At 38.9% G+C, this 14,184-nt stretch overlaps 1 protein-coding gene across 1 annotated transcript in view; it reads left to right on the forward strand.

Annotated features, from left to right (window-relative positions):
• The window catches only part of PTAR1 (protein prenyltransferase alpha subunit repeat containing 1), a 63,288-nt gene that overhangs the window by 26,423 nt on the left and 22,681 nt on the right, over window positions 1-14,184 (forward strand). The window contains exon 3 of the mRNA XM_060199732.1: window positions 10,282-10,348. Coding sequence (XP_060055715.1) covers window positions 10,282-10,348 — 67 coding nt within the window. The remainder of the gene's footprint in view (window positions 1-10,281; window positions 10,349-14,184) is intronic.

The following is a 14,184-nucleotide window of genomic DNA, read 5'->3' on the forward strand; positions in this document are numbered from 1 at the left end:
TTTGTTTCTCTCTTGCAGCCTTTAGGATCCTTTCTTTATCCTTACTTCTTCTCATTGTGACTATGATGTGTCTTGGTGTCTTCAGGTCTGGGTTGATTCTGTTTGGTACTCTCTGGGGCTCTTGAATCTTGATGTCCTTTCTGTTATTCAGGTCTGGGTCGTTTTCTTCTATTATTTCCTCTAGAATGTTTGCTTCCCCTTCCTCTCTTTCTTCCTCTGGCAGGCCAATTATTCGAATGTTACTTCTTTTGAGATCATCCCATATGTCTCTGTTGTTGTTTTCAGTGTCTCTCAATCTCTTTTTAAGCTCTTTCACCTCTTTCTTAGTTTTCTCTAACTCATCCTCTGTCTGACTAATTCTGTTTTCTGCTTCTGTTAATCTGCTTTCCCTTCCCTCAGCTTCTTTCTTCATTACGGCTATTTCAGCTTTCATTTCTCTAATTGCCTCAAGATAATCAGTATTTTCCTTGGGTGTCTCAACTAATACTGCCATTCCTTTCCTCCAATGTTGTTTTCATTTCTGTGATTTATTATTGCTTACATACTTTTCTTATCTATGGTTACTTCTGGCTGATTTTTAGTTTCTTCTGGGCTCTTCATTCATTGGAGTAGCAGTTTTATTTGTTTTTGATCTACCCATTTTTTTGATTTATGTGTTTCCTTTTTTTTATGCTCTGTTGTTCCTCAGTTGTTGTGTCTTGAGTACAAGTAACACTGTACTAAATACCTTTATGACAATTGCACTCACCAACCTCAGGAATTACAGTAGCAACTGAAGCAAGTATTGAAGTAGTTTAATCGTTACCAGTTAGCCAGTTTCTCCAAGTGAAAAAATAGTAACCAAATCCCAGTGAAGAAAGAGAAAAGAAAGAAAGGATAGCAAGAATAGACAGTTATGCAAATCTACTATCCACTGTATGTTCTAGGGGTAACAAGAGGGGAAAGGGAACTAGAGCAGAGATACACACATAGAGAGTCCACTCTGAGTCAGATTTCTTTTTTTTTTATAGTTTTTTTTTAATATTTATTTTATTTATTCCCTTTTGTTGCCCTTGTTGTTCTATTGTTGTAGTTATTATTGTTGTTGTCGTTGTTGGATAGGACAGAGAGAAATGGAGAGAGGATGGGAAGACAGAGAGGAGGAGAGAAAGACAGACACCTGCAGACCTGTTTCACCACCTGTGAAGTGACTCCCCTGCAGGTGGGGAGCCGGGGTTCGAACCGGGATCCTTATGCCGGTCCTTGTGCTTTGCGCCACCTGTGCTTAACCCGCTGCACTACAGCCCGACTCCCTGAGTCAGATTTCTTCCCCAAAATAATTCACAAATTCAGAAAGGCAAAGAAGAAGGAAGAAGTGTATGACAAGATTAAAAAAAAGAGAGAGAGATGAGAGAGAGAAAGGGAAAAGATAAGAAAAAGAGCTGTAATTAAAGAGCAGTGAAAGAAAATTCCCAAATGTGTATCAGTGAATTCAAAAAAGCACACTGTGGTGTGGGGGCTGGGGGCTGTGACTTTGGAAGCTGTAGGATTAAGGAAGAAGTGATGACTAGAATGAGAAAAAGAAAAAAAAAAGAAAGAGAGAGAGAGGAAAAAGATAAGAAAAAGAACAGTCATAAAAGGGCAGTGAAAGGAAAGGGTTTTTTTTTGTATTTATTTTTAATTATTTAATTAGCTATGCGGGGTGAGGTGGGGGGCTTGGCTACTTAGAAAGAAAAAAGGCCAGAGGTTTCAGAAGGGTATAGACTTAGAATTAATGATACTCCCTGGTGGGGCAGGATTTTGGTAAAGAAAAGGAGCTCCCCTCCCCTGCTATGAACTGGTCCCCAGGGACTGGATATGGGGGGTGGGGTGGGGGGGCCGGGAAGGATGTATGCTTAAAAATTAAAAGGAAGAAAAAAAAATTTTCCCCCTTTTTTCCCTACTCTAATTCTTAACCCAAATTAAGTTATAGTCACCTCCTTGGTGTCACCACTAGGACCCCTTATTGGCTGGCCTGCTAAAGGCAGAAAATCCTACCGTTTCCAGGAGATGTGGTCAGAGCTCAGCCACTAGCAGCTTCTCAGTCCACCATCTTCCAGGAAAACCCCCCCCCCCAAGCTTTTTTAAAGGATTTCTCAAAAGTGAAAACTATCTCCAAGTCCTTTTGATCCAATGAGAGCTGTACTCAAGGATGTCCTCGGAAACGCCCTCAGGGTCACGGTGGTCCCTGGAGATTCCCAAGAGAAAGCCCCCAGGCTACAGTGCTCCCTCCCGGTCCTCTGCCGGCCACCCAGCAGCGCTCTGCAACCGGCGGAGGAGCCTCCTTCCCGGGCCAAGGACTGTGCTGGCACACCCGCCTTGCCTGCCGCCGCCTGGGAAGTCTGGAGCAGCCCGCCCGCTAGTCTGCGCCACCTCTACTCTAATTCTTAACCCAAATTAAGTTATAGTCACCTCCATGGTGTCACCGTTAGGACCCCTTATTGACTGGCCTACTAAAGGCAGAAAATCCTACCATTTCCAGAAGATGTGATCAGAGCTCAAGCCACTAGCAGCTTCTCAGTCCGCCATCTTCCGGAAACCCCCTAGACTATCAGTTCTATTGCCCCATCTTAACGTTTCTACCGTAGTGTTTTTAGGATTAAGTGAATATTATAGAAGACTACATGTATTTCTATGGTAAATTAATAATTTGTTGCCTAAATCCACATAAAGTAAAAGACAAAGTAAAAGCTTAATTAGATTACTTTTTATAAACTTACTATATTTATTTGGAAAACAGAGATCAAATGTGTTACTGAGAGCTGAGTTCAGTATGGTGTATCTGTGTTTGCCTCTTTTCTGCAGTAATAGCATAGATACACCAGTACGTGGAATAGTCTGCAAAGAAGCCAGGCAGGCATCTAGATAAGCAGGCCTCTACAGCAAAGGGCAAAAGGCTAGCATGCAGGCTTGGGATACAGACACCCTCCCTCAAGAAAGAAAAAACACATTGCAAGCAGGGAGATCTCTCAGGTGCACATTTTTAATCCAGGTACTGGAAGAGTATGTTATGTCAAATTCCTGGCATCCCAGTTGTCATAATATTGTTACAACATTGCAGTGAGAGACAAACTATATACCGTAAGCTACTCTTTTTTTTTTTTTTTAGTATTTATTTCCTTTTGTTGCCCTTGTTGTAGTTACTGTTTTTGTCGTTGTTAGGACAGAGAGAATGGAGAAAGGAAGAGAAGACAGAGAGGGGGAGAGAAAGATAGATACCTGCAGACCTGCTTCACCGCTTGTGAAGCAACTCTTCTGCAGGTGGGGAGCAGGGGGCTCAAACCAGGATCCTTGCACTTTGAGCTACCTGCGCTTAACCCACTGTGCTACCACCCGACTCCCCATAAGCTACGTTTAACTGCATTCTTGATGACCTGTCCAATCTTATTGAGAACAATGTTGGTAAACTCCCTATTGGAATTCAGTTTCCGTAGTAAAGTCCTTAAGGGCAGATTCATTGATGAACTAGCTGCAGATTTAGCTGGGGACTAAGACACTTAATTCCTGGGGATAGGGTGGTAGTGCAGTGGGTTAAGCACACATGGCGTGAAGCACAAGGACCAAAGTAAAGATCCTGGTTTGAGCCCCCAGCTCCCCACTTTACAAGTGGTGAAGCAGGTCTGCAAGTATCTGTCTTTCTCTCTCCCTCTCTGTCTTCTCTCTTGATTTCTCTCTGTCCTATCCAATAACAATGCCATCAGTAACAATATAACCACAACAACAGTAAAATAACAAGGGTACAAAAGGGAATAAAAATAGTCTCCAGGAGCAGTGGATTCATGGGGCAGGCACTAGAGCCCCAGCAATAACCCTGGAGGCAAAAAAAAATAAATAAAACACTTAATTCCTGGCAAACAAATAAATCAGCCTCTTTACAATCCAGTCCTGACTACCACTAAACAAATTGCACTCATAACAACTAGCAAGCACCCTAAAGGTCTCCCAAAGCATAGCCAGCTAGCAGGGGAGCCTAGGTGCCTGTTGTGCTACATTGCCATCCTTTGAGTGCCAGACCTTGTTCTCTACCAGTCCCAGGGTGTAAGCACTCTCATCACCTGAGAATGTGGTCCCAGTCTCCTTTTTTTCTCTTTTTTAATTTTGTTATTGGGGGATTAATGTTTTACATTCAACAGTAAATACAATAGTTTGTACATGCATAACATTTCTCAGTTTTCCACATAACAATACAACCCACACTAGGTCCTCTGTCATCCTTTTTGGACCTGTACTTCCCCCCCCCCCCCAATCCACCCCAGAAACTTTTACTTTGGTGCAATACACCAATTCCAGCCTCCTTTCACATGTGAACTTCACTCATGGTAACCTAGACTACTGAACACTTACACCCTTGAACTCCTGGTTATTGCCCAGAACTTCACAAGCACATAATCCCTGGCTCAAGTCCTCACAAGCACCAAACATGGGAAGACAATACTTATACTAGTGGGTCAGTACAATAAAGTGGAGAGAACCCCATACGCAACAGTTTTATACACTTCCTAAAGAAGCCTTCAAAGCTTAAAGTTACTCAATGAAATGAGAAAAGCAGTAGAAGAAAACTTTAACCAAGTCAGAGAAAGTATAAGATGGCTCCTCATAAATCCTAAAGCTGATGAATACAGTAGCTGAACAGTAGAGGCGGCTACCAGCAGAAAGGCTGGGTTAAAATACACTAGAGAAGATGATGAGCAGATAGACATAAGCAAATGAATGAAGTTTAAATATAGGGTAGAGAAAGCCATTTAAAAATAAATAAAAGAACTGAAACAAATGAAGATTTTAGAGGTTTGGAACAATGTCATGAAACAGTATTTGCATCAGAATAGTGCCAGAAGAAGAGACAAAGACATAATTCTTCTGAAGAAATCGTAGCCATTAATTTTCCCTAAAACTGGAAAAGGAAGTACTCAGATCCAGGAAAATCAAAGAAATCCAGGCAGATGCACAGCAGAACACACATTACATTCAAAATGGCATAGGTCAGAGATAAAGATATTTAAATATTTAAAACAGAGAAAAACAAGTCACATTAAAAAACTATCAGATGATTTTTTTTTTAGTAGAAGCTAAAGAATGCTAAATTTCTGTAAGGCAGGTGTAATGGTAATGAATTATATAAAAAGAAAACACTGAATGATCTTACTCACAATGAGTATCTTAAAAAACAAAGTAAGGGAACACACAAGTCAAATAAAAACAAACCTTCAGACTTCAACTGCAGAACTGAAGTTCCCCATGGAAACTGAGGGCAAGGAACAGGTTGCTACGGTAGAGGAGGTTCAGTAAACTTTGGAGGAATATTGTTACTTTGGTGGTAGGTATGGTATAACATCTTAATTTTGAAGTGATGTAAAATTGCAATTCTAAAAAATATATACTATAGTCTTATCAACCAGTGTTACTTCAAATTTTAAAAAGTGAAAAAAATGTGCACTAATCGTTTCGTTTTTATTTATCTAATATACTCATAAATCATAGATTTAGAATGCATGTTAATCTCGTGTTAAGATGGTTGAGAATATAGTGATTACTTTCCTTGTTTGTTAGAGTATTTTAAAATGACTACAAAGATATATTTATATGTTTTTAGATTTTTAAAAATTCTATATTTAAACCCTGAGAATGTCCCAGTTATTTAATGTAAGCAGATATCTCAGTTGTAGTATAATTGAGTTTTTAATGAAAATCAGATGCTGACCTTTCTACTAATCTAGTGACTAGGAAAATTGCTTAAACTTTCTAGATGACAGTTTCCCTCCCTTCCTTCCTTCCTTCCTTCCTTCCTTCCTTCCTTCCTTCCTTCCTTCCTTCCTTCCTTCTTTTTCTTCTTTCTCTCTTTCTACCAGAGCACTGCTTAACTCTGTCTTATAGTGATGCAGAATTTAAACCTGAAACCTGGAGCTTCATGCATAAGAATCTGTTTGCGGGAGTCGGGCTGTAGCGCATTGGGTTAAGCGCAGGTGGCGCAAAGCACAAGGACCGGCATAAGGATCCCGGTTCGAACCCCGGCTCCCCACCTGCAGGGGAGTCGCTTCACAGGCGGTGAAGCAGGTCTGCAGGTGTCTATCTTTCTCTCCTCCTCTCTGTCTTCCCCTCCTCTCTCCATTTCTCTCTGTCCTATCCAACAACGACAACAACAATAATAACTACAACAATAAAACACCAAGGGCAACAAAAGGGAATAAATAAATAAAATAAATATTTAAAAAAAAGAATCTGTTTGCATAACTATTATGCAGTCTCCCCATGAGTTCTTTTAATTTTTTTGTATTTATTTATTTTCCCTTGTTTCCCTTTTTTTTTTATTGTTGTAGTTGTTGTTGTTGTTGTTGATGTCATCCTTATTAGATAGGACAGAGAGAAATGGAGAGAGGAGGGGAAGACAGAGAGGAGGAGAGAAAGATAGACACCTGCAGACCTGCTTCACCACCTGTGAAGCGACTCCCCTGTAGGTGGGGAGCCAGGGACTAGAACCAGGATCCTTATGCTGGTCCTTGTGCTTCGGGCCACGTGCTCTTAACCTGCTACGCTACCGCCCAACTCCCCCCCCCCCTTAAGTTTTTCTATCTTTAAAGTGAAATAGGAATATCTTGGACCATGATTGTAAAAATTCATTGAAGGGGTGTAAACAAAATACTTAATACTTTGGAACACAATAATGCTAAGTATAACAATTATTTTAAAAAAATATTTATTTATTCCCTTTTGTTGCCCTTGTTGTTTTATTGTTGTAGTTACTATTGTTGTTGTTACTGATGTCATTGTTGTTGGATAGGACAGAGAGAAATCGAGAGAGATGGGGAAGACGGAGAGGGGGAGAGAAAGATAGACACCTGCAGACTTGCTTCAGCACTTGTGAAGGACTCTCCTGCAGGTGGGGAGCCATGGGCTCAAACCGGGATCCTTACGCCTTTCCTTGTGCTTTGCACCACCTGTGTTTAACCCGCTGTGCTACCACCCGACTCCCAACAACTATTTTTTTAATGTACTTAACATTTGACAGTATTATGGTCATTCTTGATCATTTAACTTATTTTTTTAATGTCTAAACTTTATTTTATTTGACAGTACAGAGAAATTTGGAGGTGTATAAAGAGGGAAAGAGTGACAGGGAGAGATACCTGCAGGCCTGCTTCACCCCCCTGCAGGTGAGACAGGAGGCTTGAACCCAGGTCCTTGTACATGGTAACACTTGCACATGACCCGATAGAGGTGACACCACCTCACTCCAGGTTGATGATTTTAGTCTTGCAATTCTCTTTTCAGTTTTAGTAAAATGAAATCACCATACCTATTGCTGATCTTATTCTATTAGATATATGGACATAATACAGGACATATTAAGATATATAGGAATTATGTCAATACTATGATAGATAAATAACAAAATAAGATAAAGTAGAAAGTAGTAAACATAAATGAAAAATGTATACTCAAATTACAAATTAAAACAAAATAATTTATTTGTTGTGTTTTAAGAATGCAATTATATAGTTCAGAGTTATAGGGACATATAAACTTGTGTTTTTCCTAACAGAATTAAAAGATTCTGTCCATTGGAAGACAATTTGAGAGCTAATCTAATATTTCTGTTGTTTAGTATAGTACTTCTACTCTTGGAAATACATCCTACAAAAATATTAATACATGTAATTTTTAAAAATATTCATAGTTGCTAAGGACATGTCCTGTATATTCCTTATCTTTTCAGTGTCTAGTTGCTGAGAAGAAAGACCATACGTAGGGCACAATTTCACACACACACAAAACAAAATTCAGGGCTGGGGGGCCAGCATAATGGTTCTGCAAAAGCCTTTCAAGCCTGAAGCTCTTCCATCCTAGGTTCAATCCCCAGTACCACCATAAGCCAGAACTGAGCAGTGTTCTGGTCTCTTCCTTTCTCTTTCTCTATATCTATTCTTTCAATTAAAGTAAAATAAATAAAATTTTTTAAATGCAAAAGAATTTAAAAAAAGAAAATCATAGTAATATTTATTATCTGTAATAGTAAAAATAAGCAGAAAACAGCCTAAACAAAAATAAATAATAATATTAAGCTTAGAGGTTGTTATAGTTGTAAAAAATGCATAGCAACATAAGAAAATGAATATAAAATAATACTGAGCGAAAAGGAACAAAATACATCTCTTATTACAATGGCTATGTAAAAGAAAGAAATGTAAGAGAAGATGATCTTTGTAAGGAAATATAAACTGTTAAATTGGATTGTGTGTTTTTTAAATTTGCATATAATTACTTGATGGAATGACAGTGGAATTCAGTTATTCAGTGAATATATATATTGCATTTCTTTTAATTAATAAGTTAGTACTAAACTATGAATAAATTGAAATGACAGTTTGATTATAGGCATACTGTAAAGTTGTTGCAGTGTTGTCTTTTTTTTAACAGAACTTTGTTGAGGAAATGTTGGTTTACATGACTTGTCACGGGAACATTTTCGTATCTCCCCAAAATCGGTATCAGAACCTTGTCATCCATCATCAAATTGTCACCCTTCATCTTAGAGTACTAGGACTCTAGTCTCCTTTTACTGTCCTTCTGCCTTCCCCCTTTTGTGTTCTTAGAGCTGTTCAGAATACATTAATGTTTCCCCCTGAATTATCCCTTGATTTTGTCTAATAAGTTCCTCCTGAGAAAGATTATCTGGTATTCCTCCTCCTTCTGGTTTTTCAGATTCAATTTTTAAAATATACTTTAAAGTAAAAGTGCACCATAGTTTGCAGTGACCCAATAAGTGCAGCAAGCCAGTAGAAAGACCTATAAAAACCAACATAAAGTACTTAATCAGATAGTTTCTACTTAGACCTAGATACCCTCTTTACACACTTCCTATTTCACTTCCCTCTATCACTCTAACTCCAGCCATGTCAGATAAAGTAAGTACTACAAAAGCTGGATAAGGGCAAGAGACCGGGACACTTTAATGATGACTCTTTTGGTCACTACCAGGCCACCCCATCATCCAGGGACCTAGTCAGGGAATCCTGGGATTCCCTCAGACATGATGGGCCTAGACCTCTAACAGATCCCTCTCTCAACCATCACTGGTCATCTCCATCAGGAACAGCATCATGAATCCTCTGTGGGCTCCTATACGACCTTGCCCTCAATGTGGAACAACAATGGTAGGAACTGCCCCACTTTCCCAAGGGAGTCTGTAAATATATTCTGCCACTTGAGGAAGACTTGTTCTGAAATGAGTACAACCTAGAATGTTACTAGCTAGGACCATGGGATGTGAGCTGAGACCTATAGGTATGCAGAGGTTACACAGGCTCCTGTGCTGAATATGGACCCCAGATCAGATCAGTGGAGTTTAGAGTTAACGGTATTTATATACTTTTCCCATATTTGGGAGCTACTCTCTTCCCTGATCCAACTTTCTAGTCCTAGGTCAACACTGACACCATCTTCCCAGACAGTACCTTTATTCCACCTTCATGTTAGCTATTGAGCTCACGCAAAAGTTAGTAAGTTATGGGCCCCTTGGAATATACCTAAAATAGACTTCCTAGCTTCTTCCAACATGAAGGTCCCAAATTTCATCTGCTAATTCATACCTTTAGGTTCCTGATTATTAAACAGTTTGTTCTGCTTTATATCTTAATGCTTTTTTAGCCACCTAGTTGCAGTTGCTACCATGATGTCAAACTAACATCCCTGGGTAGGCAACCTCACCAATGTGTCCTGGGACCTCACCTCCCCAGAGCCCTGCTTTACTAGGGAAAGACAGGAACAGGCTGGGAGTATGAATCGACCTGACAACGCCCATGTCCAGCAGAGAAGCAATTACAGAAGCCAGACCTTCCACCTTCTGTACCCCATAATGACCCTGGGTCCATACTCCCACAGGGATAAAGAATAGGAAATCTTCCAAGGGAAAGGATGGGGTACAGAACTCTGGTGGTGGGAATTGTACCCCTCTTATTCAGAAAATCTTTTCTATCATTATTAAATCAATAAAAAAAAACTGTTTACAATAAGTAGAAGGAAATCTTGAGGATAATCATTTCTGTCCCTGACAGTTGAGAACTGGATGTCTATATTAAAGTTTTAACATGAAATATATTTAGTACATTGTTTGATATACATACATATTTATATATGCACACGCTTTCATATATATATATATACTTACTGTTAGTACACTCTGAGTCTTACTATGTATATGAATTTAAGAGAGATCAGGCTTTAAAGGATAGTATTTTTTGTTTTTAACATGACTTTTTTTTATTTTAGAATTGATAGATGTCACATGCACCTTGCTGCTTCTAAACCCAGATTTTACCACTGCATGGAATGTGAGGTATGTCATTCTTATCAGTGATGAAATTGCCCAAAATTTTAAAGACATGTAAGTCCCATGAATTGTAAGTTATTTTTTAAAAATAAAATATGAACCATTTATTTCTTTTTGTCCATATTTTATATATATATATATATTTTTTTTTTTTTTTAATTTATTGGATAGAAACAAATTGTGAGGGAAAGGGAGATAGGGAGAGAGAAAGACACCTATAGCATTGCAGAGGTTCCCCTGCAGGTGGGGACTGGGTGTTTAAACCTGAGCCCTTGTGCACAGCACCACCTGGCACCTTTTCTATCCACTCTTTATAACATCTTCATGAGAGTTCTAGCATACACTTCGTCCTTTCTTTTTTTTCTGTTTGTCTGTTCTTCATAAACTTCTTGTACATACAATAAATTGCCATGGTAAGTGATGTATACCATTTATATATGCTCTTAATTTCCTTTACTTTAGGGGAAAGCAACATAATTGGCATGTATGGGATTGGTTTGGTATATTTGAGAAGTACTGCAGTGTATATGATGAGGTGGAGCAGTGGATAAAGCATTGGACTCTCAAGCAGGAGGTCCTGAGTTCAATCCCCAGCAGCACATGTACCAAAGTGATATCTGGCTCTTTCTCTCTCTCTTCCTATCTTTCTCATAAATAAATAAATAAACAAATAAATAAATAGTGGTCTGGGAGGTGGCACAGTGGGGGAAGCATTGGACCCATAAGTGTGAGGTCCTGAGTTCAGTCCCTGGCGTCACATGTGCCAGAGTAATGTCTGGTTCTTTCTCTCTCTCTTAATGTCTTTCTCATTAATAAATAAAATCTTTTTTTAAATAAATAAATAAAATATTCAGGAAAAACAGTGTATATCATGATAACTCAAGCCAAAAGCACTTAACTTCACTTTACAAGTGGGCTTTAGTGCACAGATCACTTTAAATCTCTGGCATTTTTGTAGAGGGGATTTATTGATATCTTATGTTTTTTGTTTTTTTTTTCTTATTGTAGCCATTCTAAACACCACTTTATAGAGACATTAAAAAAGTTTAGATCAAATCCATATTTATTGATGTTTTCAGTTGAACAACATATATTCTTTCTAAAATTTATAGTTGGAAGCAAGGAGGTAACTCACCTGGTAGAGTATATCATGCACAAGGACCTAGGTTTGAGGCCCTGTCAGCCACATAGGAGCACCTGTACAGAGAAAGCTTCACAAAAGATGGAGAGGTGCTATGGTGTCTTTTCGCTCTGCCTCTCACCTTCTACCTTTAAAATAATAATAAAATCCTCTGGAAGAGTAGGATTGTGCAGGTACAGAGCTCTAGTGATAATCCTGGTAGAAGAACAAAATAGGGATCGCTTAAACCAGCACAAATTCTCTTAGAGACAAAAAAGAATATGAATTATAGATAAATGAAAGTTAAGTCCTTTTGAACATTGTAAACAGTTTAAATTTTCCTATAAGCTAATGCAATGACTAGATTACAACTATCTCTAAGTATTATTTAAACAACATTTAGTTTTTTTGTTTAAGCAAAGTTTTGAGTTCATGTTTAGTGGTACCTATTTAATGTATTTATGACCAATATTTTTTTATTCAGGTGACTTTTACGAGGCATTTTAGGTTTCTGGGTGCTTAATGGGGTAGATAGAATAAAGAAAAAAGTATAGAATGAATGAGATAGAGACTTTAAAGTTTTACTTGATTTTAGAGTATATAGTTTCTTTTTCTTTATTTATTTTCCCCCTTGTTGTTGTTGTTCTGTGTTTTGCCTCAAAGGTAAGACAGAGAGAAATTGAGAGAGGGAGAGAGCAAGATAGACACTTGCAAACCTGCTTCATGGCTTGTAAAGCAACCCTGCTGCAGGCCAGGCAGGGGAGTGGGGGCCACCGGGAGCTCAAATCCTTGCATGGGTCTTTACACTTTGTACTATGTGCATTTAACCTGTCGCACCACCGCCCACCTCCACCAACCCCCCCCCCCCTTTTTTAATGCAGTATGAGGTAATGAACCCTGGGTCTTGACACATGTGCAATAGTACCACTGAGCAACTTATCCTTTATTTTAGAGGTCGGGGGTTGGGGTGGAGGTAGACTCTTAAGAGTGGAGAAAGGGAGAAGAAATATCTTAACACCACTCAACCATTCATGGAAATCCCTCTGGTGCTGTCCATGGTGCTTCTACATGACGCTGATGCTCAAACTCAGTTCCTTAAACATGGTAAACCTATACCAAGTAAGCTGCTATCTCCTAGCCTCTAGATTTTCACTAATGGAAATCACCACACTGGCTAGGGAATAGACTTATCATTATGAATAGCTTCTACATAAACAAATCCAGAATGAAGTGTAGGCTTCCAGTAATAATAATCTATTAATACCGGTTGTATCAATAATAAATGCACCATACAAATGTAAGATGTCAGTAATGGAAGCTGAGTACAGAAAACCCAAGAATTCTCTGTATCGCCCTTTCAGCTTTTCTGTAGATTTGAAACTATTCTAAACATAAAGCTTTATTTTGTGAAGTTGGTTTTGTTTTTGTTTGTTCATGCAAAGCTGAGGCCCACAGCATAGTTTTACCACTCAGGCCATTTATCACTCAGACAGGGAGGAGAGAGAAACCACAGCACTGGAGTCTCCCAGGAGCCATGATACCTCCCATATGCCAGGACTCAAATCTGAGCCATGCAAATGGCAAGGCAGGTACCCTCCCCATAGGATTAACTCTCCAGCTCTGTAAGACTGTATATCTGTTTTTCTTTCATTGATTTAAAATTGGTTCACAGAATGACAAGATTTCAGGATTTAAGTTTCATAACTATCTGTTGATATGTGTCACCAATTCACCACAAACACCACCAATGTTCCTGACCACTTCTGTATTCCCCCCAGTGTCCATCCAGAACCACTGTGATTCTCAGAATTTAAGACAACTTGTTATGTGTTTTTTTTTTTCCTCCAAGGTTATCTCTGGGACTCTGTGGCTGCACTATGAATTCACCGCTCCTGGTGGACATTTTTTTTTTTCCATTGGATAGGACAGAGAGAAATTGAGAGGGGAGGAGAAGATTGAGCCGGGGGGAGAGAGAGACAGATATCTGTAGATCTGCTTCACCATTTCTGAGGTGACCTTCCTGCAGGTGGGGAGCCATGGGCTTGAACCAGGATCCTAGCACAGGTCCTTGTGCTTCTTACTATGTGTGCTTAACCAGGTACACCACCGCATGGCCCCTCTCTGTTCTTTTTTTTTTTTTTGCAAGTCTGTATAAAACTTGCATAATATAATGAATTTCAAATGGTTCAACATAATACAGATTGTGGGAATTTAAATAATACATATAAATCTCTTGAAACATCATCAAATTATAGCAAAGCTGCTGAATAAAACTATTTCACTATTTAGAATGTTTGTTTTTAAAATTATATAGTACCATGGGGTAATTAGTAAGCTAAAAACAATATTAAGTTATATGTTAGAATATATGTATAGAGAGTTGGGCTGTAGCACAGTGGGTTAAGTTCAGGTGGCTCAAAGCACAAGGACCAGCGTAAGGATTCCGCTTTGAGCCCCCAGCTCCCCACATTGTAGGGGAGTCACTTCGCAAGTGGTGAAGCAGGTCTGCAAGTATCTGTCTTTCTCCCTCTCTGTCTTCCCCTCCTCTCTCCATTTCTCTTTATCCTATCCAACAACAGCAACATCAATAACAACAATAACTACAACAGTAAAACAACAAGGACAACAGAAAGGAATAAATAAATATCTTTTTAAAAAATATGTGTATAGACCAACAAAACAGCTCACTTGGGTAGTGCACTACTTTGTCATATATATGATG

The sequence above is a fragment of the Erinaceus europaeus genome, chromosome 10 (assembly GCF_950295315.1).
Source record: "Erinaceus europaeus chromosome 10, mEriEur2.1, whole genome shotgun sequence".
Classification (NCBI taxonomy): domain Eukaryota; kingdom Metazoa; phylum Chordata; class Mammalia; order Eulipotyphla; family Erinaceidae; genus Erinaceus; species Erinaceus europaeus.